Raw genomic sequence first — 26,995 nt, 5'->3', positions numbered from 1 at the left:
CATGAGGCAGTGACTTCTGATTTCCCACCTCATAGTACGTGAGGATAGGGAGACACATACCAGAGGCAGATCTACCAGGGCAATTGGCAGTGTGAAATAAGATTAGGCACAGAGACGCAGACGCATGATCAAGCGGGTGGCCATTGGCTCACTTTCATGCTCACATCCCATAGGCTGTATCTGTGTGAAAATAAAATGTTAATTTGTATTCATATCCTTGCTTTTCATGATCGATAATACCTCATGTATCTTAGGAAATTTCCTGTCAAGAATCAGTAAAATGTTTAAAGTCTGATACTTAAAGTTATAGACTTCATTTACCTAGCACGTTTATGACCAGGAAATACCATCCATTCAAATGACATTGCTAATGGGACATTTCTGTTTCTCGGCGACATATTCTGTTGAAGGAAACAGTTCTGTAATCTTCTACCTACTGTGCTATGGTGACTCCATTATTTTATAAGCTGATAATTCCAAGCCTGCTCCATCTCCATGTGAGCACACATGAAGAAAATAACTACCTCCGAAGAAGACCACTGATCACTATCTGCTGCACTTTCTCCGCTCCCTGTCCAAGTCCTTGAAGTGACAGCGACACCCGCTCACAGAGAACCACATGCTCTCGTTTGCTGATGAAACATTGATGTTCACTTGCTGATGGCATCAGAAGCTGAGCACTTGCCCGGCCTTCACAGTAAGCTCCAGGCTTCTTCTGTGTGTTCCGAGGAGGCGCTGTGGGGACAGGTCACGACACAAGCTGGCACGAAAGCAGAGTGAGACCCAGAGGGGGACTGTGGGCAGAACCTCAGCAGCATCAGCGCAAGGATCCCAAAGCCAGAGTGATCTCTGAGGAGCCGTCTACTTAAAATGCCACTCACAATGTGGGTACCATTAGCTGACGTCTTCAGAGCCAGTTGGATGAAAACATCTTGGGGATCAAGGAGCCACTGGTCACAAGAAAGGCAGTAAGGCTACCCGAGTCTTACTGTCCTGTGTAGCCCAGATAAAAGACCCTTCTTCAGGGCTGGAGAGATGGCTTAGCGGTTAAGCGCTTGCCTGTGAAGCCTAAGGGCCCCAGTTCGAGGCTCGGTTCCCCAGGTCCCACGTTAGCCAGATGCACAAGGGGGCGCACGCGTCTGGAGTTCGTTTGCAGAGGCTGGAAGCCCTGGCGTGCCCATTCTCTCTCTCTCCCTCTATCTGTCTTTCTCTCTGTGTCTGTCGCTCTCAAATAAATAAATAAAAATTAAAAAAAAAAAAGACCCATCTTCAGAGCCTGCGTCGTGTTTCGTGTGTGGGTACAGGCCTGTGTTACAGGTGGGGGGTTTGCAGGGCTGAGAAGATGCAGGGGTCTTAAGACCATGGCCAGTCACAGCTGTACTGCGGGCATGAGGAACACACCTGGGGTAGCATCTCGACAAAATGTCATGGCAAGAAAAGAGAGGAAGGAGATTTCTAGAGGCTTTTCAGCAGGCCCTGAGTATTCAGCAGGGAATGCCATGATGTGGCACCCAGTGGTAAACAGAATGCACCCCATGTTCTGGGAACAGCTGTGCTGTGAGTTCAGCCTGTGACGGGTCAGGTGGACAGCTGGCCAAATTACACATGTGTTCTTAGGAGATTTTTTGTTTTGTTTTGTTTTTTAATTCGAGCATGTTAACCTTTGAAGATGGTGTTTAAGACGGCAGGGTTGCATTTGAGTGGCAGTTCTTTTCTTAGAGAAAGGACTGGTTTTCTGACATTCCCAGGCTGAAAGGTCACTTCAAGGAGAGTAGGGATGGCTTAGTTGCTAATGTGCTTGCCATGCAAACATGAGGCCCTGACTTTGGATCTCCCACAAAAGCCAAGTCTGGTGGCCTGTGTCTGTCATCCCAGGGCTGGGGAGGGCAGAGAGCAGGAGATCCTAAGGGCTTGCTGGCCAGCTAGCCTAGCTGAAGTAGTGAGCTCCAGGTTCAGTGAGGGACTCAAGGTGGAGAATGAAGGGGGAAGGCACCCCACATTGACTTCTGGCCTCCACATGCACACCTGCACATACACGCATGCCCACAGCCATACAAATGTGCACGCACACATCTGCACGCCACACACGCCTGCAGAAGGGCCAATTCAAGACAGGTAATCACGTAATTCAATATTTTGCATTCCCATGAACACATTTTCCATAATATTTAATAAGATTTCCTCACATGACAAGCCCCCTAGGACACCTGCTCTTTAACATGTGCCCTTTCTTGGTTGCAGCGTCTTGGCAGGTTACAATGGCACCATCTTCGCATATGGGCAAACAGGCAGTGGGAAGACCTTCACTATCACCGGCGGGGCAGAGCGATACAGCGACAGAGGCATTATCCCAAGGACACTGTCATATATTTTCGAGCACTTACAAAAGGTAAAAAAAAAAAAAAAAGCCAAATTCATTCTGTCTTTGATATATATTCAGCAGAAATTTATCATGATGGGAAAGACACTGCAATATTATGTTATTTTGAACCTAAATGGGAAAGTATTATTGTGTATTAACTCTGGCCTTTAAGCCGAGGGCAGCTACTTAGGCGAAGACCGGGGGCCTGTCTGACCGCACCCACAGAGCCGGAAGGAGCAGACAGTATCTTTTACCATCACGCACTCCTCAGTAAGGGCTTTTACCTGAACACCGATCCCATAGCAGGAACGTTACAATATTTACAGTCTCCTAAAGAGGAGTTAGTTCCCTGCCTATAGTATGTGTCATTTATTTATTGGGTACCTCCCATGGGTTCTGCCGTGTGTCTGTGTGGCACGCTCGTGGTGTGACGTGTACGCATGTGTATACGCAAATGCACACGCACCATGTTCTTGTGTGCAGAGGCCAGAGGACAGCAGCTGGCATCCTTATCACCCATTCATCCATTCCCTTGAGATGGGGTCTCTCCCTCAGGCCCCAGTCACTGTCCATCCGTGAGCCCCAGGGACTCTCCATTTTCCACCCTGACACTCCACTGCTCACACGGACTGGCATCAGCTTCTGACTTGTTTATGTGGGTTCTGGGGAGTCAAACATGGTGGTCTCCCTCCCGGGTGGTCTTCCTGCTTCAGCAGCAGGTGCTCCTCACTGCTGAGCCATCTCCCCAGCCTAGGATATTGCTGTTTAATACAACACATATCACGAATAATAAAGTGGGTATCTTTATTCCCGGTTCATAGTTGGGAAAACTGAACATCCTTTTAAATAGTTTTCTCAGAGCTAGAGGGGATGACTCAGCAGGTCCGAGCACTTCCTGCACAAGCATGAGGCCCCGAGTTCAACCCCAGCACCCACATATTTGCATGCCTGTAACCCTGGGCCTGAGAGACAGAGAGACAGCAGAATCACTGGGGCTCGCAGGTCATTCATTCTGACCAAAAGCAGCAGCTCAGGTTCGGTGAGACACTCAAGGAACCAATGTGCAAGAGATACCCAGAGTTCTCCTCTGGGACACATGCACATGGGACGTGTGCATCAGCACACACTGTACACACCACACTCATGCACACACCCAAAATAAGGAAATGCCCTTCTCTGGATCCACCTCTCCCAAATGGCTAAGCTACAGCGCCGTACCAGGACGATAAGCCAGATGCTGCTTTTGGCCACTGCATCCGCTTCCTCTCCAGCGCAGACTGGCTTCGTTTTGTTGGTTGTGTTTAAACAAATTTCCTGTAATGAGTCACTTGACTCCTGTGGTTTCTCCCCCTCCCCTCTCTGAAAGCAGGGATGAAATTGTACCGGAGGACCCGCATCCCCCCCCCCCCCAGTTCCAGCAGTTCCCGGGCTGTGTTAATTCTGTGTAACAAATGTCTTAACTAGGTCAATGTAACAACAGGCACTCCCAAACTTGCTCTACTGAATGGTATTTGCATTTGGAGCTGCAGAGATGAGAAGAAGTTGCTGAGATCTGCATAATTCTAATTGCCGTCCATAAAGTAGCAATTATCCATTAGTTCAGCTCTCCTCTCCCTGGCTGGAGCGCGCCAACTGCACACGCCCGGGAGAGTGAGGGAGCGCTGCGGAGGGAGAGAGGGAGAAAGGGAGAGAGGGCGGGCGGGCGGCACTCAAAACCCTCCTTTTTTATTCTTTTAAATTATTTTTTGTTTATTTTTATTTATTTAAGAGCAACAGACAGACAGACAAAGAGGCAGAGAGACAGAGAGAATGGGCACACTAGGGCCTCCAGCCACTGCAAACGAACTCCAGATGCATGCACCACCTTGTGCATCTGGCTTACGTGGGTCCTGGGGAATCGAGCCTTGAACCAGGGTCCTTAGGCTTCACAAGCAAGCGCTTGACCACTAAGCCATCTCTCCAGCCCCCCAAACCCTCCTTTTCATCCCACTTACCTCTGACGTTGCCTGCTTTGGTCTTTTCCCACATTTTACAAATTTTCTGACTGTTTTCGTTGCTGTAGACCCTTGTGGAAGACTGCTGTCTTGGAAGGATCAGTGGATGGGGTTGGTGGCCATGGTGTTCTGAGCAACTGTACGATAGTGACTGCATGTGGCATTGGGGAGGCGTGGCTTCGTGTCTCCATCTCAGGGGGCTGCTGTGAGGGGCTGAACATAAGGCACCTAGAGAGCTTGTCCAGTTCTTGGCACATATTATGTACTTGGGACCCGATTGTCACGGCCACAGCCAGTAATATCCGTATATGTGCACGTGGCCACAGGATCCCTGACCAATTTCAGAGAACCCTTTGAAACTCACAGAGTAAGTGAAGCAAATTTTCCTGATTAGACTAAGCAGAGGAAACAAATCCTTTCCTGATGGAAAATACTCTTTGTCTCTGAAAATTTCCTCTCTGGTTACCAGAGGACAGCTGCAAAGGTCTGAATGCCTCCCAAGCCCTAGCCAGCTGTTAGGCTCATTGTTGTAGATCTGTTTGCCATTGACATTACTCTAAACCCCATCTCATTCTAAACGATCCCAGATTACTTCCTGGACTTTGAGAAAGCCCTTCCGACCAAACGCTAGCCAGGGCCACGCGTTGCTTTAAGTGGGCCAGTTTCTACCACGGGCCACAGCACGTTCATTACAACCACACTGGATTGTGCTGGAATAATTTGGGCAACGACTTCAAGCGCATCGTGAAGTGTCCGCCTTGGATGCTTGAAAGTGCAAACTGGACCCAGAGGTCCCTGCTGTTGCCTTCAAGGGCCCGTGAGCTCAGTGCCATCCCTCAAAGCCAACGTGATACTTACACAAAAGTCTAGCAAAGAGCTCCGTGTGTGCCACATCCCCCAGTGCCCGTGAGTGTGAAAAGAACAAATCCTCCCTGACTATGCAAGAAGAAACGGAGTCCATACATCTTAGAAACTGTGGCTCTCGTGTTGGAGTACCGTGAGGCTCAAAGCTTATTTGGGGGCAGAAGAGAAGGCTGTCTGCGGGAACACGTGTGTTCTATTACATTCTGGCAACCCAGAACCTATCGAGGAGCAAGACGGAAAGGGAGCTTGCCACATAGCTCAGTGGATTTCAAGTGTGTGTTCAGTGGATTTCAAGTGTGTATTCCAGTACAAGTCCAGAAAATGCAGAAGCTGGAGGAAACAGAAACGTGATCCTTGTTGTCTAGGGCAGCGGGCCTGTCCTTTCCTGACATCTATGACTCACTCAAATTCCTGGGGGAGCCAGGCTTGGTGGCGCACACCTTTAATCCCAGCACTTGGGAGGCAGAAGTAGGAGGATCGCTGTGAGTTCAAGGCCATCCTGAGGCCTTCATGGTGAATTCCAGCTCAGCCTTGGCTAGAGAAAGACCCTACCTCAGAAGAAAAAGAAAAAAAAAAAAAAAGAGAGAGAGAGAGAGGGAGACAAATTTCTGGAGGAAGAGAGCTTTTCCATCACATTCAAGCTGGCTGCTCCTTCCCTCTTTTCCTGTGCTTTCTTTTTTCCTCATTGCTGTGATGATATGCCTGACCAAAGCAGCATGAGGAAGGAAGGGTTTGCCTTGGCTCAAGGTTTGCAGGGGTGCATGATCCATCATGGCCGGGAGGGCCTGGCAGCCGGAATGTGAGGTGGCTGATGCTGCAGCCGTCAGGAAGCAGACAGAGATGCCTGATGCCATTCTTCTTCCTCCTCCTGTTTCACTTCTTTTGGGACCTCAGCCCGTATGTGTGATGATGCCACCCACACTCAGGGTGCTCTTCCTCCTCAGTCACGCTTTTCTGGAAACACCCTCCAGACATGTCCAGAAGTGAGTCTCCTAGGTGACTTGAGATCCCGTCAGTCAGAGGGACAGTGAAGATTCATCATTACACACACTTAATTCTACATTTGCCTCCAGACACAAGACTTTCAAAGCCACATCCACAGCAGGAACAATGGCACCAGCAGTGATTCACTGGAACCTACCGTAGGCCAGGTGTTTGTGACAGAATTTAAAATGCAAAGGCTATTTAGTTCTCTGTCACAATAGTTCACAATGGTCAGGGTTATTATTTCCTGTCGTTATTAGGGTAAAATCACAGAGAAAGGGCAGGATTGCACACTTACGGATGCCAGAAACAGTCTTCAAACCCAATTTTCTATGATGCTAAGAAGAGCTCCAAACTGTGTGCCGAGCCCTCAAACTGTAATCCCTGGAATATTGCAGATATGTGATGATAACCTTTAGGAATATATTGGTTTGAACAGCATCTCGAAATATCACTGAAAGATTTCCTTCAGAGCCTTTAACATGCTCTAAGACTATTTTATTTATTTGTATTAATTTTATTTGAGAGCGAGAGTGAGAGAGGGGGAGAGAGAGAGAGAGAGAGAAAGAGAGAGGGAGGGAGAGAGGGAGGGAGAGAGGGAGGGAGAGAATGAGCACGCCAGGGCCTCCAGCCCCTGCAGATGAACTCCAGATGCATGCACCACCATGTGCATCTGGCTTACATGATTCCTGGAGAATTGAACCTGGGTCCTTTGGCTTTGCAGGCAAGTGCAAGTGCCTTAATTGCTAAGCCATGTCTCCAGTGCTCCAAGAATATTTTAGAGAGGGGCCAAGGGTTACTTTTATTTTCCAAGATCATTCCATGGAGTGTTTTAGGAAACTCGGAATTAGACTGAGAGCCACACAGCCTGTCTCATGTGCACTGTCTCTCATTCCTGTGCGGGATAAAGCGTCTGGGGAGATATGGATAAACATCTGCTTACCCCACATAGGTCACCAAAGACAGTCCAGAGAAATGATTCCATGCAAGTCTAGTTTGGTGAACCCATGTGTTTATTGGGGTTGCTTAGGGGAACATGTCTGAGTCACCCCCCACCCCCCCTGCCAATGAATGATTTACTTTTCTACTTTTCTCATTGCTGTGACAGATTAGCTGAGAAGAAGCAACTTCAGGGGAGAATGCCTCAAGGCACATCACCCACCGTGAGGAAGGGATGGTGCAGGGATGTGAGACAGCTGGTCATGCCGTGCCTTTAGTTAGGAAGTAGAGAGAGAACAGGAAGTGGGGCCAGGTTCAAGAAACCTCAAGGCCCCCTCAGTGGCCCATGTCCTCCAGCTAGGCTAACCCTGAGCCGAGGAGCAAGCGTTGTAACACAGGAGCCTATGGGGCACAATTCACATTCAAACGACAACACCCAGCAAGTGTTTACTGTTAGATGACCCAGGGAAGGGCCTTTCTTAGGAGACCTCCTCCTCGCGCCAGAGGAAATAGCTTCCAGCATCTTGTGGCTCATGGCACAAGGTCCCTGCACTAAACTGGGGTACCAGTGACGCTTACAGGCCACTGGACAGTACGAGCGTTAGAGCCACCCATGTCAGCAGCCCTGCCAGTGTTGCTGAGAAGCTTTGTTGGCAGTGATTCAGTCTCCGTTGTCCCCTTCACACACAGCAAACCGTGCCGTAGCTGGCATGCCTTAACGTAGTCTCATGTTGGTGATGAGTTTTCACATCTTCTCACAGATCATCTCTAGGAGCTTGAGCCATTTTAGGCCTATGGTGTGATCAACTATATACTCAGGAACACGTAGGAATTCATTGTCCAACTTCTTCAGTTTAATGGGTGTGAAAACTGAGGCCTCAAGCTGGCTGGACTGGGACTTCCGCTGTGGATTTGCAGGTCACTGTCCTGTCTCCAGTCTGTGACTTGGGTCTCCTTGCCTTCTTTTTTTTTTTTTTAAGATCTATTTATTTATTTATTTGAGACAGAGAGAGGGAGAGGGAGACAGAGAGAGGGAGAGAAAGAATGGGCACGCCAGGGCCCCCAGCCACTGCAAACGAACTCCAAATGCATGTGCCACCATGTGCATCTGGCTAACATGGGATCTGGAGAATCGAACCTGGGTCCTTAGGCTTCGCAGGCATGTGCCTCAACCACTAAGCTATCTCTCCAGCCCAGATCCTCTCTCCCTTTGAACAATGCCTATTAAGTGGGCACTCTTCTACCTGGAGGAGACCCAGTCAAGGAGGCCATCTGAACAATCCTCTCTTATCATCCTCTGACACGCACCGATCTTCCAAGAAGACTCCAGTGTACTGTCCTCTTATGAGAACCATAGTTATTTGCAGAAATGGAAAAGATTACACGGAAAGCACTACTGTTTGATAGTTTCTGTTGAAAACTCAACTTGGAATGTTCTCAAGAGCTGAGTTGATGTGTGCCACCTCACAGAGAATGGGTCTTTTTTGTCTGGTGACAGATCTGGGATGAGGACAATTCACCTTGACTTTCAGCTGGTTCTGTTGATGCTTACCCCACCACACTGCATCAATACCTTCAGAAAGCACCTTTCTCTAGCCAGTAGCTAAATTCCTGGATTTGCCCTCTTAGGCCAAGACAATGAACCAACAAGCAGGGTACAGGATAAGGTCCACTGTTACTGGCCTGGTCTCCCCATCTCACTTCTATTATTTCCTATGTATGTCATCAGAAAACTTTTAATAATAGAAAACTAAAAAAGAGAGAATTGTGGCCAAGAATGGAAATTATTTTGCTACTGGTTTTTGAACCAAAGCCGTGATCTGTATTCTTTTATGAATAGACTATTCACAGAATGTAAGTTTGTTTTTTCATAGTGACTGCCCCCCTCCCTTTTTTGATCTGGAAAGTAAAAAATGATGTGTTATACAGTTCTTAACCAAGTTGGCTCACTGCAAGTGCCTATTGACTTTTTAATGTATAATGTGGAACCAATAAAAAATAACAGACTGAAGTTACTTGTAATCATGGGTGCTGGCTATTAACAAAACGTTCTGTGCATATGGTAACAACGAGTTGAAAGTGTCACGAACTGAAAATGTAAGCCAGATAAAGTGGGAAAGAGAAGGAGAGAAATCTTGAGGAAACTACACAGATAAACGTGTCCTTCTTTCTTTAACTGAATAGTTATTTATAGCCATTAAATAATGTCTTTCCCGTCTCCAATTAGGACAGCAGCAAGATATATACAACACATATTTCCTATCTGGAAATCTACAATGAATGTGGTTATGACCTATTGGACCCAAGACATGAGGCCTCCGGATTGGAAGATCTGCCGTGAGTACTAGGAAAATCACTCTCAGATGTCCCTCTTCAATTGTTTTCTTTGAAACTGTGTGTGTTTCTGGTCTCAATCATAATTAGCAAATACTGGATAACAGAATTGTTCTGTAACATAATGGTCATTTTTTTTTTCCAATTGTCTCAAATAGATTGCAGCGATGTGAGCTAAAATTTCTGGCAACTTGTTTCTTGGGGCCATCTCTCTTGGAGTCAGCATCAGAGGGTAGTGCTTGGCCTCCGAGCGGGCCCTTCGAGGAGGGGAGGGGTATGACAGCTCGGGTTTTACTCCCGCCATGCAAAGCCCGTGCTCACTCCTCTAATCATGGCTTTCTTCTGAAGACAATATTCAAATTGGACTTCAAGCGGCAGTGAGAGCATTCAAAAGAGAGAAATTAAAACTTTGAGATTTCCTCAAACTCTCCTCTCCTGTCATCAACACTGACATTGGTAATCCTTGGATCGGATTGGCATCAGCTGTTTCTGCGTGGAAACAGTCTGTGGAGCTTGTCCCTTAGTGGGAAAGTCACCCTGTCGGTGTCCACCTAGTACCACCCACAGCTTGTGGGGACGCCTCCTCCTGCCTATGGCCCTTCCACTCTGAATGCACCTGATCTTATTTGAATTCCTGCCTACATCAGACATAGAAATTGTCCAGTTTTCTGGGCATGGTGGTGCACGCCTTTAATCCCAGCACTTGGGAGGCAGAGGTAGAAGGTTTGCTGTGAGTTTGAGGCTACCCTGAGACTCCATAGTGAGTTCCAGGTCAGCCTGGGCTAGAGTGAGACCCTACCTCAAAAAACCAAAAAAAAAAAAAAAAGAAAGAAAAGAAAAGAAAGAAAGAAATTGTCCAGTTGTCTTCATGTATCAGAAGTTACCAGCTGGGCATGGTGGTACACGCTTCTAATCCCAGCACTCGGGAGGCAGAGGCAGGAGGATCACCATGAGTTTGAGGCCACTCTGAAACTACGTAGGCAATTCCAGATCAGCCTGGACTAGAGTGAAACTCTATCTCCAAAGCACAAACAAACAAAAAAAGTTGCCTACAGCCCGTAAAGTATATTTTAATATTCTTCTCTTTAAGTATTCTAAAATAACTTATAAGTGTATGTTCTTTTTCTATAAGAAAGACAGTTACTTAGTTGTTAAATTTGGAGAAAAATAATATTGATTAGGATCAGCATAAATTGATTATTATAACCTATGGCCAATTGGATTATTTTCTATTTATTTACTTTTAACATGTTGCATATTGATCATATTCCCATCAGATCATATTCTTATCTTTCCTATTCCCTGCCCCCATTCCATTGAGGACCCTCCTCAGTGGATTTATCGGTATTCACTATAGGGCCCTGAATGTACTAATCAGTCTGTGTGTGTGGGAGGGGGTGAGAACAATGCCTCAGGCCAATTGATTATTAAATTTGTAAGAACAGTAGGAACAAGATAAAATGATCTTATAATTTTTTAAATTTTTTATTTTTATTTATTTGCAAGTGACAGAGAGTCAGAGAAAGAGAGAGAGAATGGGCGTGCCAGGGCCTCCAGTCACTGCAAATGAACTCCAGATGCGTGAGCCCCCTTGTACATCTGGCTAACATGGGTCCTGGGGAATCGAGCCTAGAACTGGGGTCCTTAGGCTTCCCTGGCAAGCACTTAACCACTAAGCCATCTCTCCAGCCTGATCTTATAATATTTATTCATAGTCTATATTCTTCTGTTAATGGGGATTCAGCATTTTCTGGAGCATTATCTATTTTATCTTTTCAGTATTCTCAAGAGGGAGCTAGGAAACAGGATGATTAGTTGTCTTTTAAGTATTTGTATACAAATGAATGGAAAAGAAATATTATTGAGTCCGTGGGGGAAAATGGCTTTGAAAAATTATCAAAGTCTATGAAGAAAGGTAAAACTTCTTACACAGGAAGCATAGGAACAACACTAGACATGAAGATGTGGGGGAAAGGCTATGTGTTGAAGAGTACTGTGGTCTGAATGTATAATAATTCCAAAATCCCCATGTTGAACTTCAGTGATCAGTGTGGTGGTATAGGGAGATAGGGCCTCTGAGGATGTGAGCATTTGTTTATGAAGGGACAACTCTTCTCGATAGGGTTAATACCCTCACAGTCTGCATTCTGTCATGTTGAAACACCATGGAAATTGGCATTTTTCACTCCGTAAGAGAGCCTTGGCCTGACCCTGGCCGGGTTGACAACCTGAGTCACGTCGATACCTAATCGTTTAAAGGCTTTTAACAATAATTGAGGAATGGATCATTTGGCTTTGATGAGGGGGAGGTAAACCTGAGGGATGTGTTGAAAGAAAAGAAGGAGAGGAGGGAGGAAATGAGATGAGATGAAACAAACATTAGATCTGACTGAATTAGAAATGTGAACCATAGGTTGATTCTCCCCTAATTCTGCTGACTGAGGGGCTCAAGCTGGAAGGGTCTGGTTTATCCAGAACTATTGGCTGGTGGTAGAGCAAGGGTTAAAGCCCCGATCGATCGCCACACTTTGATGCTACAGTAATGAAACCCCGACCACAACACTTTGATGCTGGAGGAATGGAAGGAGCCTCAATATTTTGACCTGGGGACTTGAAAATTAAGGAGTCCATTAAAAAGATTCCCATTAGAAAATCTGAGTAGATGATAATGAGAAATTTGCATTTATATCTTTGGTATGTGAGAATACCAGATCCTATGCGTACATTTGCAGAAACCTCCTCTGAGGAAGGACATAGGCAATAAGAAGTATCCTTTCTTGGTTTAGTAATCTTCCTACTGTGTGTCTTAAAATTTTTAAACCATCCACTGAATTGAAACTATGGGATTTAAAGGATGAAGGAAGAAGATAGAAGAAAGTCTGAGCAGTAAATGGACATGATGGGGTCCAGCTTAACCACAGGAAGAACGAGAGTGCGATCAGCCCCCTGTAATGAAAGAATTCTTAATACTAAATCAGGGGAACCAGATTCTAGCCACACCTGTAATCTTAGATAAATTCTTTCACATCTGATTAGATAATGGCTAGCAAGCTTCTAATCTCCAATGTTTAGAGCTCAAGGATGGATGACCTTCATGGGGTAGGACTTACTTAGTGACTTTTGTCCACTTCACTGAATAGGAAATGACTCACATAATTGTTTCATGTTCTCCTTTTGGAAACAAGCAAAGACAAAAAATCTTCACTCTGCATTCTCTCATTTCTTAGCACGCTTGGCACTTAGTCATTCTCAGCGTCCGGCCACGTTGTCTCTGTGTGTGCTGCAAGCGTTCCTCCTTCAATGACTGCCCACTGCTGGCTTGTTCTTTGGTTGGAGAATGAGTGCTGGCTTTGGTTTGAAGTATCTTCAGTTATAAAACAGACATTTATTCTGACTTTTGGATGATAATTACAAGATGAGAAAAGCAGTTAAAATGCAAAATATCGTTCCGGTCAAGATGGCGACCGCCTAGCTGCACTACAAACAACGAGGGAAAAAAAGATAGATGCAGATCCTAAGAAGAGAGCTGCCCCAACATACCTCAGAAGGGGCCCAACTGAAACTAAGGACAACGGGCGAAATAAGCAAGGGTGATGTTTTCCTGTGAACTGGATACCAGCACAAAGGGGAAGGAGATCAATGCAGAGAAAAATCAACTCCTACCAAATCAGAGAGCCAGAGCCTCAGAGGCCCCCAACACCTCAGCACTGAAGCAGACCAAAAATGAACCCAACATGGCTCAGGGAAATCTTGCGGAAGAGGGGGCGGAAAGAATGTCAGAGTTACATGTTGGGTCATGATTTTCAGAGACATTTATCATACTAATAACTGGGGGCTAACTCCACAATGCACGACCCATTTTCAATAATAAGGAGGGTCTAATGGGAGGGGGTAGATCACAGATGAGCCTAAATAATGGTACCAAACTGCCTGTATTTACTGAAAAGAAAACTAATAAATTAAATTTAAAAAAAATGCAAAATATCATTGAGAAAGAAGATTCCCGTAGTCATCGGTTTACTGCAGATACCCTTAATACTTCAGAAGCTTTGGGTTTTCTGTAGTCCTTTGATATGGACGGAAATGGGATTTGACGAACGCAGGGTCTGGTAGTTTTCTGTAGATGTTCCTCACAAGAGTGTGTAAGTGATCTGTAGTATATCCACATAGTGAAATACTACTTGTTGACAAAAAGAAAGCTACCCGAAGCAATGGAAGAAAATTGAAGGCATATTATGAAATGCAAAAGTCATTAAGAAAACCTACATATTGTATGGATCCTGCTGTGGTCTGCTAATGTTCTGGCAAAGACAACCCCTTAGAGACAGTGTGACCCTGGCTGTCAGAGCTTGAGAGGGAAGGGGGAGAGATAAATAGGAGAGGCATGAGGTTTTGGTGGGGGGGGGGGTGGAATTTTCTCGATGTCACTGTCACAATGCATGTATGACACTAAGCACAGGCTAAACCCCATAGAATTTACAAAACACAGAGTGAAAGTCATGAATAAAGGAATGAACTACTGGCACAATAAACTTGGATGCATCTCTAAGAGATTTTACTGAGTGCAACGATCCAATCCCAAAGGCTCTATGCTTTACAATTCCACTTATGTAATATTCTTTAAGTTACCAAATGACGGAAACAGACAGGAGACCAGTAGAAAGTAGGCTCTATCAAGGGGAGGGCAGAAATGGTTGCACAAGATACCACAGGGGCCTTGTGTGGTGACAGACCATTCTGTCTTTACTGAGGCTGTGGATATACCCAGTCACTTCTACTGTGAACTTGCATGGCATTGAAGGCGTGTTCACGCACATACATGCACAAGTACATGAGTAATGGTGAAATCTCAATGCTGTGTCCTGTCCGTGGCATTTTAATGTTTTTTGTTTTTAACTTGTTCTCATTGGATTCATGAGATTTCTCTAGATTATTTCTTTTTTATTTTATTTTATTTTTTTACTTATTTGAGAGCGACAGACACAGAGAGAAAGACAGATAGAGGGAGAGAGAGAGAATGGGCACGCCAGGGCTTCCAGCCTCTGCAAACGAACTCCAGACGCGTGCGCCCCCTTGTGCATCTGGCTAACGTGGGACCTGGGGAACCGAGCCTCGAACCGGGGTCCTTAGGCTTCACAGGCAAGCGCTTAACCGCTAAGCCATCTCTCCAGCCCTCTAGATTATTTCTTATGGCTATATATATATCTATAATTATCTTCAGATAAAATTGGTTATTGGGGTGTGTGTGTGTGTGTGTGTGTGTTCCTGTGTGTGAGTGCCGGGTGGCACGTGTGCCTCAGCACAGGGTTGGAAGGAAGTCAGAGGACAGCTTCGGGCGTTGGTCCTTACCTTCCACCTTCTTTGAAGTAGCCTGTCATTTTTCACCCCTCCATTCGCCAGGCCAGCTGTCTGTACCTCCCTTCTTGCTGTAGGCATGCTGGGATGACAGATGTCTGCTATAACATCTGGCTTCACATGGTGTCCAGGGATCGGAACTCAGGTACTCTTGCTTGTGTGGAAAGCGTTTCCCCTGAGCCATCTGCTAAATCTCCCCAAGGTTTATTTATTTATTTATTTATATTTTATTACTCATTTTTTTATTTGAGAGAGAGAGAGAATGGGCACATGAAGGAGGGCCACTATCCACTGCAAATGAACTCCAGATGCATGCGCCACCTCGTGCACCTGACTTACGTGGGTCCTGGGGAATCGTGGGTCCTTAGGTTTTGCAGACAAACACCTTAACCACTAATCTATCTTTCCACCCCCAAATGTTTATTTTTAAAAGAAATTAGCCATATGTCTATATATAGGCATGCATGTGTATATATACATGTGTATTAAGTCTATTCTGTATTTAGTAATTAAAGATGAAAATAGAACTTTTATATTTGAAATCACCTTGTGTCCCAGGCTATAAAAGGAATATAGTTAGAGTCTAAGTATGTCTCTCGAACAAAACAGTTTAACTTTTGGTCTTAGCAAAAGAGAAAATAGTCACCTTGCTGCATTATAATTTTAGTGTCCTTAAACAGGGAAGCACAGTCCATTTAGGAAGTCAGTGACTTTCATGGGCAGTACTGTGCAGGAATCAGAAACCCCAGCACCCAGTGCTGAAATCATGGCTGTGTTGTGGGTTTCAAAATAAGTTACTTGTCACCAGAGGGGGAAAGTCGGCAGACATCAGGTTGAAGCCGCTGCTCAGTGCTGCTGGAGGCACCAAGAAGGGCGATGCAGGGACTGTCCTCACAGGTGACAGTGTAGTCAAATAAGGTCATTTGCATATTCAGACAGCATCGGCTGAGGCCCAGCTTCAGTGACAGACATTGTGCTTCGCACCATGTTACCAGCATGGTCTCCTTTCCCTAGAACATAGAGCAGAGTGGAACGTTCTTTTCAGAGGTCCTCAGAACATCTCTGCAGAGAGGGCTATGAACTAAGTCTACTGAGCACTTCCCGTGTGCCCGTCCTCAGGCTAGGGATCCCGTGTATAGGATCTTCTTAAGGACGCAGGAGTTTCAAGGCGGGTATATGGCCGAGGTAACCGAGCTGAGCTGCGCCCAGACGATAAAGCCCCGCTCTCAAGACTTCAGGTTGGCTAGAGCCAGGCTGTCCACCTCGGCCCATTGTATCAATTGCTTCCTCGTTGCTATGAAAAAAGATACCTGACCGGAAGTCACTTAGGGAAGGAAAGAGTTGATGTTGGCTGACCTTTCCAGAGGACAGACTCCATCGTGGCGGGGAAGGCCGGGTGAGAGCAGGAAGCCCGCTTCGCATCATCATACCAGCGGACAGGAAGGAGAAAGAGGAAAAGAACAGAAAGGGGGCTGTCCCACCCCCAGCGACACCCTTCCTCCAGGAAGGCGGTACCTCCCAGAAGTTCTACAGCCTTCCCAAATTAATTCTACTTTGTTGGAAACCAAGTGTTCAGTCACGTGAGCCTGTCGGGGGAGGGCATTTTAAATTCAAACCACTGCACCCATCACATATCAGAGTGAGGGTGCTGGTTCCCTGTCAGGGGAGAGCCTGTGATACCCACATCCCACCAGAATGCAGAGCTGACTGTGCCTTCAGAGCTGCTTCCGGCTTCTGGTGTGCCAGGCACTCCGCAAGTCCCCAAGAGTGCCTGCTACTGACTTCTTCTAGTGGGAGGCATGCAAACTGATGATGATCGCGCTCGCCAAGTGATCCAGTGTCCCGGGGACATGGAAGGACACTGAGTTCGAGCTCAGGGTTCAAAGAAGCCTGGTGAGAATGTCTGCCAGGTTAACGTCTGGAGCGTCTGCAGGGTCCTCACACTGATGCACACCGTCTTCACGGGCCCAGGGCTGTTCCCAGTTCTCACCGTGATCACACCAAAGGCCAACCTCTGCGGTCAGGAACTCCCTGCCCCAGTGCCCTTCTCAGCCCATCACATGCCTACCCCAGAGAGATTCCTGAACCCAGTGAACGTGAAGCCTCAGCACCTCGTTTCCCGTCCTCCCTTCCCTCACTTCCTGCTTGCCTCTGGTCCTAGGAACTCCATCATCCTGTTTACACTTTGACTTTCTGCGTCAACACCAAGCTTGGTTTGTTTGACTCATTGTTTTTTTTTAAATATTTTGTTTATTTTTATTTATTTATTTGACAGAAACAGACAGACAAAGAGGCAGATAGAGAGAGAGAGAGAGAATGGGCGCAGCATGGCCTCCAGCCACTGCAAACGAACTCCAGACGCATGCGCCCCTTGTGTATCTGGCTTACGTGGGTCCGGGGAATCAAGCCTTGAACCGAGGTCCTTAGGCTTCACAGACAAGTGCTAAAACCACTAAGCCATCTCTCCATTGCCATTGTTTTGTGTTTACTTAAAAAAAAAGTTTTAAATTTGATGCTGTTAAAAGAGGTGCGTGATCATTTCTGATTCTCGCCTTTGCGTTAAAGTTTTTGTTTGTGTAGTTTTTCTGCATCATAGACATTTGTGGAAACTGCCCAGCCTATAAAAACGCAATGTGAAAACGAACTCTTCTGTTCAGTGTAACCAATCATTGAAGTAGCTGGCAGGGAATGCCTTGAGGCACTAAGGACGCTGTCTTATATGTCAGCATGAGTGACTAGTGATGGCAAGCCACACTATATGGCCAACACAGGTAGAGCCAATGCTATGTCATATGATCAGTGACCACGGAAAAGGGGCCAGAGAACCCCTCAAGGCTGAAGACGTCCCACTTCCACCCAAAGTGTGGCCAGCGAGGGGTAACAAGAGGGACATCATTCTCCTTATTCTGAATGACTATTAAAAGCACATTTTCTGAGCTGGAGAGATGGCTTAGCAGTTAAGCGCTTGTCTGTGAAGCCTAAGGACCCCGGTTCGAGGCTTGATTCCCCAGGACCCACATAAGCCAGATGCACAAGGTGGTGCATGTGTCTGGAGTTGATTTTCAGTGGCTGGAGGCCCTGGTGTACCCACTCTCTCTCTTTCTCTCTCTCTCTCTCTCTCTCTCTCTCTGTCTATTTATCTGCCTCTTGCTCTCTATCTGTTGCTCTCAAATAAATAAATAAAAATAAACAAAAAATTTTTAAAAAGTGCATTCTCAGTGTCAGATAGCATAAACAGGAGGCTGTCTCAGTCACTTTGGGGTGCGTGGCAAAATACCACAGACCGAGTGGCTTAAACAACAGACCCTCATTTCTCAGTTCTGGAGACTGGGGAGTTCGAGGTCAAGGTCAGTATAAGGCCAGGGCTTTCTCTCTGGCATGCAGGTGGCCTGGCCACCTTCTTACCATGTCCTCTTGTGGTGGAAGGTGACAGCTTCAGTCTCTTGTCCTCTTCTTGTAAGGACAATAACCCCACAGTGGAGGCCATATCCCCACAACCTCATTTAGACCTGATGATCTCTGAAAGGGCCCGACTCCAAATAACATTACAGCAGGAGCCAGAGCTTCGGCATATGGATGTGTATGTGTTAAGTACGTTTGGTGCATAAAAGAGGTGTCTGTCACAAACCATTCCCTATGAGTGTGAGAGAACTGGAGGGCCCAGCTGAATGCTTACACTTGTACATCTAGCATGTAGAGCTCTGTCGACGACAGGGCTTTCAATCACATGAGATTAATTAAGGACAGAAAAATCATAGTCACCAAATCAACTGCATTTTCTTCCTGTCTTGTATATAAACAAATGCATGTCATTTCCTCTTCCATTTCAAAAGTAAACGATCCTTTTACATTCCGTGGTGGTATGGACTTTTCTTCTGAGATTTGCTGTCCAGTCTTCATAACCACTTTGTGAATTGATTTTTTTTTTCTGATGTTACTTCATTGTTTTCATCGTCTGTCTTCAGTTTGGAAGATATGAAGCCAAACCATGAGAAACTAAGCGTTTTGAATTCTAAGCTTGCTTTCCCAGCTTCTGTCCTTTGGAAGAACACATACACAGACCGAGTGGCTTACACAGCACACCCTTGCTTCTCACCGTTCTGGAGACTGAGAAGTTCAAGATCGAGGTGCTGGCAGCCAGCAGAAACACCTGTAGAGAAATGTCTCTTATATCTCAGCAGATAGAGGGGAAATTATACAAGCTTTCTTGTTGTTGTTGTTTTAAGGTAAGGTCTTGTTCTAGCCCAGACTGGCCTAGAACTCACTCTGTAGTCTCAGGGATCCTCCTGCCTCTGCCTGCCAAGTGCTGGGATTAAAGGCGTGAGCTGCCACGCCCAGCCCTTACGCAGCGTTTTGAGACGCTCAGTATTCTGTGGACTGTCTACTGTGCTGTAGGAATCTTGGCTCTCTCAGGCAACATGAAGAATTTAAGCTGCGTTGTTGTTGTTGCTACCTCCAGCTGACTTACAGCTCACTGAAACAAACAGATGCATATGAATCCTCTAAAGAGACTTGTGTACGCCCAGCTGCCCCAGGCTGGTGACCCTTGTGTGTGCACACACAGTGTGCTGCATTTGGAGCTGCACTGATCCCAGGGAAGAAGTCCACGTCAGCCACTAACTGCCACCACCCAAGCCATGCCAGTCCCCTCCACATCAAAGTCTGTACTAGACCCTTACTGATTTCCCAGTTTTGAACTGGCATAAAGTACATCAAGATGGATGCTCCACTGAGTCAAGTCAGCCCAAGAGAGGACGTGTAGGGAGGTTACTCTAGAATGACGTCTAGATGAAGGAACGAGGGTGCGCCATCCATCAACTAGAGACGGTATCCAGACCAAGCGACGAAGGACCCAAGTTATATGTTAATCTCCCTTCTCTGGAGCCTTCATGACAGTTAGGAGACACTGAATTGTACTTGGCCTTGTGTTTTCAGAGTAAATTCCGGAGAGCAGAAGACATTTTACGAAGGATAAAGGATATTCATTACCGTGAGCCAGATGTAGTAAGGCTGGGCTGCTCCGGGTGGCTGGTCATCTACGACTCTCAGAGTTTATCAAAGTCAGTGGAAGAAGCAAGCCCCATGGACAGGCCAGCGAAACGGGGGTTCATCTTCATGGCCCGCTTGATAGGCTTTCAAATCACCTAGGAGACACGCCTCTGAGTGTGCCTGTGAGGCTGTTCCAAGAGGTGAAACTGAGGGAGGGAGACTGTGCGGGCTGGGAATGACAGAACTAGTTAAAAGGAAAACTGGAGGGCTGAAGATATTGCTCTGTGGTTAAGGCGCTTGCCTGCAAAGCCTAAGGAGCCACGTTTGATTCCCCAGGACCCACATAAAGCCGTATGCACAAGGTGGCGCATGCGTTTAGAGTTCACTTGCGGTGGCTAGAGGGCCTGGTGTTCCCAATCCCCTGCCACCCCCATCTCCCTTACTCTCTCAAATAACTAAGTAAAATATTTTTTAAAATATTTCATTTAGCTGGGCGTGGTAGCATGTGCCTTTAATCCCAGCAGTCAGGAGGCAGAGGTAGGAGGATCACCATGTGAGTTCAAGGTCACCCCGAGATTACATAGTGAATCCCAAGTCATCCTGGGCTAGAGTGAAACCCTACATCAAAAAACAAAACAAAACAAAACAAACAAAACAAAACTATATATACTTGATAGAGAGAGAGAGGCGGATAGAACAAGAATGAGCATGCCAGGGCCTCCAAAACCACTGCAGACAAACTCCAGACCCATGCATTACCTTGTGCATCTGTCTTACGTGGGTCTTATGGAATTGAACCTGGGTCCTTAGGCTTCCCAGGCAAGCGCCTTAACTGCTAAGCCATCTCTCCAGCTCTAATTTTTTTTTTTTTTCAAAAGGAAAACAGGAGAAAACCAAAACAATGACAGCATTCATCTCTCTGCTTCTTGATCCACATAGCTAGGGGTAAGCAGTCTCATGTTTCTACCTTCACAGTCCAGGGCCTCCGACTTCCAGGCCTTGCCACATGACCACACTCTCATGCTGGGAGCCAGAGTCAATCTGTCGTTTCTTAAGTTGCTTCTCATGAGGTATGTGTTCTCCACAATGAGAAAAGTAATAATATACCATATTAGGGGGGAAAAACAGCTAAAACATTACTTCTCACCACAGCAGAAAAATAGGTAAAATACTCAGGAAATGTTGGCAATATTGGGAAGGCAATAGTGTAGTTTTGTGTGAGAAATAAAGAAGGCTTGAAAATGAACACAGATGGGCTGGAGAGATTGCTTGGTGGTGAAGGCACTTGCCTATAAAGGCAAAGGACCCAGATTCAATTCCCCAGGACCCATGTGAGCCAGAAGCACAAAGTGGTACATGCATATGGAGTTCCTTTGCAGTGGCTGGAGGCCCTGGTGCATTCTCTCTCTTTTTCTGCCTCTTGTCTCTTTCTCTTTCAGATAAATAAATCATAAATAAAATACTAATGAAAAAAAAAATGAACAAAGAGCTAGCTCTTCATCTGGTTCCAAGTGGGAAGTGTGAACACCTGAAAAAGGCGTTATCATATTTATGCATAGGTTTGATGCAATCCCAAACAAAATACAGAAGATTAAAAAGCTAGGTACACTATTAAAGTTCATCTGAAAACACCAACTATAAGGAAGAGGAAAGACATCTTTGGGTAATGAAATGATAGAAAATGGGAGATGGTATATTAAAGTTAGGTTAAAACAGCATTAGAGGGCTGGAGAGATGACTTAGCAGTTAAGGTGTTTGCCTGCAAAGCCAAAGGATCCCCGTTCCACTCTCCAGGACCCACGTAATCTATATGCACAAAGGGGCACATGCATCTGGAGTTTGTTTGCAGTGGCTGGAGGCCCTGGTGCACCCATTTTCTATCTATCTCTCTGCCTCTTTCTCTCTCTGTCTGCCGCTCTCAAATAAATAAATAAATATATTTTTTAAAAAAACTACCCTACCCTCAAGTAATGCCGCCCACCAATGACTGAACCTTTAGCTTGTAGCAGCCTTGGTTACCAGAGGGTCTGTGGAAGTCCAGTATGCTTTGTTTCACTTTGCTTGCCTGCCTGCTTGCTTGCTTGCCTGCTTGCCTGCTTCCTTTCGTCCGTCCTTCCTCCCTCCCTCCCTCCCTCCCTCCCTCCCTTCCTTCCTTCCTTTCTTTTTGTGAGGTATTGTCTTGCTCTAGCCCAGGCTGACTTATAATTCATTCTGTAGTCTCAGGATGGCCTTCAACTCATAGTGATCCCCTTACCTCTGCCTCCCAAGTGCTGGGATTAAAGGCGTGTGTCATCACCACCAGCTCAATGTATGGCTTTTTATTTTTTTTTATTTAATTTATTTGCAAGCACAAAGAGAAAAGAGAGAGAGAGAGAGAGAGAGAGAGAGAGAGAGAGAGAGAGAGAATGGGTGCACCAGGACCTCTAACCACTGCAAACAACTCCAGACACATGTGCCCCTTGTGCATTTGGCTTACATGGGTCCTGGGGAGTTGAACCTGGCTCCTTTGGCTTCACAAGTAAACGCCTTAACCGCTAAGCCATCTCTCCAGCCCTCAATGTATGGTTTTTATAAGATAAATTGTATTCGCTTTTCACAGAAAGCATGTGTAAGCATTTTTTATGTATAGTGTGTGTGCGTGCATGTTTGTATTGATGTGGGCACACAAGTGTCTTTGCATGTTCGTGTGGAAACCAGAGGTTAACATTGGGTGTCTTCCTTAGTTGCTCATTACCTTGTTATTTGAGACAGGGTCTCTCGCTGAACCTGAAGCACTCTGATTTGGCTAGACTAGTTAGCCAGCAAGCCCTGAGGATTCTGTCAGTACCTCCAAATCACTGGGATTACAGGCACACACTGTTGACTCCAACTTTACTTGCATGAACACTAGGGATTTGAACTTGGGTCTGCATACTTGCATGGCAAGCATGTTACTGACTTTCCAGCCTCCAAAACCATTTTCATAGTTGGAAAAATAATCAACTTTATGTTAGAATAAAAGGACAAAACAAATAAGTTCATAACTTGTAAAATGCAATACCATAAACTAATATGTATACTGCAGTCACATAAACTAAGAGGCAGTTTATCCGGCCAAGAAAATTCTATGGCTTTGCAAAATTATAAACCCATCGCCCCTAGATTTATCTACTCCTACAGTTTTCCTAGATGCAGAAAACCTGAACACATAATTTGCAGTTCTACAGCTGTGAATGGGAAATCAAGTCTTAATGAAAATGGGAGGAAAATATTCTCTTTGGAAACCAGTTGTTCCGGAAAAGGCAAATTTCAGGGTTTGGGCTCTAGGATTTCGATATGAATTTGGCTCAAACAAGGCACTTCATGAAATGAAGGGTTATTTGTGGACCTGGAACACTACATTCTGAGTTTTACTAGACAATGGCAAGGCGGAGGACTACAGTTTCCACTATTCCCTCTCTGAAGTCCCACAAGGGGTGATATCCCATCGCCAGTGGGTGAATGAATAAGAAGTCACAATTTGGGATAGGGAGATGGCTGGCCATTAAAGGTGCTTGCTTGCCACGCCTACTGGTCTGTCTTCAGTCCCCAAGGCATGCATATAAAATTGGACACAAAAAATGGTATGTGTTTGTTTACAGCACAAGAGACCCTGGTACACACAACACACTTACGTATGTATGTATGTATGTGTGTGTGTATATATATATATATATAAATAACTAAATAATTTTTTTAATCTTTTTTTAAATTTTTTATTTATTCATTTGAGAGCGACAGACACAGAGAGAAAGACAGATAGAGGGAGAGAGAGAGAATGGGCACGCCAGGGCTTCCAGCCTCTGCAAACGAAGTCCAGATGCGTGCGCCCCCTTGTGCATCTGGCTAACGTGGGACCTGGGGAACCAAGCCTCGAACCGGGGTCCTTAGGCTTCACAGGCAATTGCTTAACCGCTAAGCCATCTCTCCAGCCCAGTTTTTTTTTAATCTTAAAACGAAGTCAGGGTTAGATAAGTTAGATTAGCCTTTCTGCTGTTTGGGGAAGGGAAGGGTTCTCTAGAGTACTGTGACACAGGAAGGTGATCTCAAGTTATGAGCAATTTAAACCGTTATCTTACCTGCGTATGGCTTTGAAAGCAAGTACCTTCAAACACTGAGCCACCTCCCCAGCCCTGGCAGTTTTGAAAAAAAGAAAAGTAGAAATAAAAATTAAAGAGGATTCTATATCCAGGCTAAGTCATAGTTAAATAGTAACATAGCAGTGACCAGCAGATCAGGGAATACAAACACAGTGTACCCATTCATACCCTAAGTGCTCCTCACCTCTTCTCATTGTGCCTCTGGCAATGACCCATGGCCCCTGCTCCCAGCTCTGCCTTCAGAGGGTTGGGTGATCCATATTGTCACACCATACTGAAGCCGGCGTGGCGGATACAGTCGCTGCTGGAGAGTGTGAATGGGGCCCCAAGGTGCCACAAGTGTCCGGGAGCCTCGTTCTATCTCCTGTTGGACGGTTTACTCTACTGTCCTGTAACATGTTATCCCTCTTCAGAGCCACAGTCATTGTCACACAGAGTTACAAGGCACTTTCGTAATAGGCGACGGTCAATTCAGAGCACCTGGTTCTTTGGGAACCCAGATTAAAGCTCAGGTGTACCCATCTAACACGACAGGCTGGTTAGAAGTAATGAAATGCTGTAGATCGTGGGGCAGACATGCCTCCCCAGGAATCCCTCAGAGGGTCTCCCAGCATCGAGCTGGGCCCGGCTTTTGTGATAAGGTGGTGTTGTGTAGCTATCCACGGGATCAACTATACTCTTCATTATCAGCAAAAAATAAACAAATAAATAAAAAACACAATGGTAAATAAAGCTAGAAAGAAAACATATGCTTCCAAGCTACTGGAGTTTTCAAAGTGCCTCAGGAGAGGTTAAATAGGGCAGATGCCCGTTACTTTTTGCTCATTTCTCAAGGTCAACAACAAGAATCTGTTCCGTAGATCTTTAAACTTTTCTTGAGTAACACATTTCAACTGCGTGCATGTTGCAAACCCTCTTAGGAAGCTTGTAACCAACCCCACGAAAAGTGACATTTACTGTTTCAGTACAGAAAGGATTCCCCACCTGCCTCATCTACTTCCCTTAAAAATAGAGAGCTCCGAGGGCTGGAGAGATGGCTTAGCGGTTAAGCGCTTGCCTGTGAAGCCTAAGGACCCTGGTTCGAGGCTCGGTTCCCCAGGTCCCACGTTAGCCAGATGCACAAGGGGGCGCACGCGTCTGGAGTTCGTTTGCAGAGGCTGGAAGCCCTGGCGCGCCCATTCTCTCTCTCTCCCTCTATCTGTCTTTCTCTCGGTGTCTGCTGCTCTCAAATAAATAAATAAATAATTAAAAAAATATAGAGAGAGCTCCCAGGCCTGGTGTGGTGGCGCACGCCTTTAATCCCAACACTCTGAAGGCAGAGGTAGGATCGCTGTGAGTTTGAGGCACCCTGAGGTGACATAGTGAATTCCAGGTCAGCCTGAGCTAGAGTGAGACCCTACCTCAAAAAACAAAAAAACAAAACAAAACAAAACCATATATATATACATATATATATATATATATATATGAAATAAACTTTATTTATTTGGGGAAGAATGAAAGAGAGAAAGAGAGAGAGGGCCTCTAGGCACTGCAAACAAACTCTAGACACATGCGCCCCCTTGTGCATCTGGCTTAGGTGGGTACAGGAGAATTGAACCTAGGTCCTTTGCCTCTGCTGGCAAGTGCTTTAGGTGCTGAGCCATCTCGCCAGCTCCGTGGCTTCTATTATGGAGAGCAAGAACTTGGCTATTGTTCTTTGTATGTCTTCCAGGAAGTTGAAAAGACCCACAAATTCCTACTACATAGCCCAATGGAAAGATTCTCTGTTTGCATAGCAAACACAAGGCTTGTTTCTTCCCCATCATTAAGCAGGCTGGGTGTGCTTAGCCGAACTTTTCCACTTAGGTGTCCAAGTCAGGGCTATCAGTAACTTTTTGCTTGAAATCTAAACATTGTAGAAACAGTTTGTAGGAAAAACTATTCACAGATCCATTCAAAAAGAACCAAATAAATAGTTTGGTGGGTTTCCATCTTGGAAGTAGGATGTTTATTTAAGAAACTCTAATAAAGCCCTCTTTCAAGCCCATAAAAGTTATAGTCAAAACTAAGCGGCGAACGGGAGACTCAGGAAATAGTTACCCATGTTCAAGAAAGAGAGGGACAAGAAGGGCCAGGAAAGGAAGCAACTTGAAGAGAAACTATTGCTAATGGCTCTGATTTCCTCCGACTTTGATAAACAATTCCACTGGTAGTAGAGTTTAGAACATTCTAAACTCCCCAAGTGAGCCTCCCAGGCAAGAAGGCGTGGCTCAGACAGGCACGGAGAGCAAAGGCCTAGGAGTGGGTGAAGCTAAGGACAGTCAGCAAGGGTGGGCAGGCAAAAAGGGAGAGTCCAGAGCCTCATGCCCAGGGGATTGGGCAGATACCAGGAAAGAGCCTATGAAGAACTGGCAAGGGTTAGGGAGTCTGACTGATGCAAGATGGCTTCTCCTCCAAGACCTCAGAAGGATGTCAGAAGTGGGGGCTTTCCTAGGCTCCTCACAAAGGAGTGCTTTGCATAGAGAGAGAGAGAGAGTTTCCGTGGTTTCATGACCCCCGAGTCAAGTGAGGGGGGTCCTCAGTGGGGTGGGGTTAGGGAGAAGGGAACATGAGTATAACCCGATGGGGATATGACCAATACGTAATATGTTCATATGTTGAACCCAGTCAAAAAGTTAAAAGCTGGGCTGGAGAGATGGCTTAGTGGTTAAGCGCTTGCCTGTGAAGCCTGAGGACCCCGGTTCGAGGCTCGGTTCCCCAGGTCCCACGTTAGCCAGATGCACAAGGGGGCGCATGCGTCTGGAGTTCGTTTGCAGTGGCTGGAAGCCCTGGCGCGCCCATTCTCTCTCTCTCCCTCTATCTGTCTTTCTCTCTGTGTCTGTCGCTCTCAAATAAATTAAAAAAAAAATAAAAAAATAAAAAAAAGTTAAAAGCTAATAAATAAGCATACGACCTGGAAAAAAAAAAAAAGAAGCCACACGAATTTTGATATTAACTTGTTCCTGGGTTATTGTTCAAAACCTCCACAAGGGGCTTATCCATTATCCATTAAGGTGCTTGTCTACACAGCCTAA

The 26,995-nt window shown here is 45.8% G+C and overlaps 1 protein-coding gene across 3 annotated transcripts in view; it reads left to right on the top strand.

The window, feature by feature from the left end:
* The window catches only part of Kif6 (kinesin family member 6), a 391,803-nt gene that overhangs the window by 69,500 nt on the left and 295,308 nt on the right, over positions 1-26,995 (top strand). For all 3 annotated transcript variants that reach the window (XM_045157624.1, XM_045157625.1, XR_006638595.1), the window contains 2 exons: positions 2,242-2,389; positions 9,371-9,480. In XM_045157624.1, the coding sequence (XP_045013559.1) occupies positions 2,242-2,389; positions 9,371-9,480 (258 nt within the window). The remainder of the gene's footprint in view (positions 1-2,241; positions 2,390-9,370; positions 9,481-26,995) is intronic.

Source organism: Jaculus jaculus, chromosome 8 (genome assembly GCF_020740685.1).
Source record: "Jaculus jaculus isolate mJacJac1 chromosome 8, mJacJac1.mat.Y.cur, whole genome shotgun sequence".
NCBI lineage: Eukaryota > Metazoa > Chordata > Mammalia > Rodentia > Dipodidae > Jaculus > Jaculus jaculus.
The sequence above is the reverse complement of the archived record's forward strand: the minus strand, read 5'-3'. Positions and strand labels throughout refer to the sequence as shown.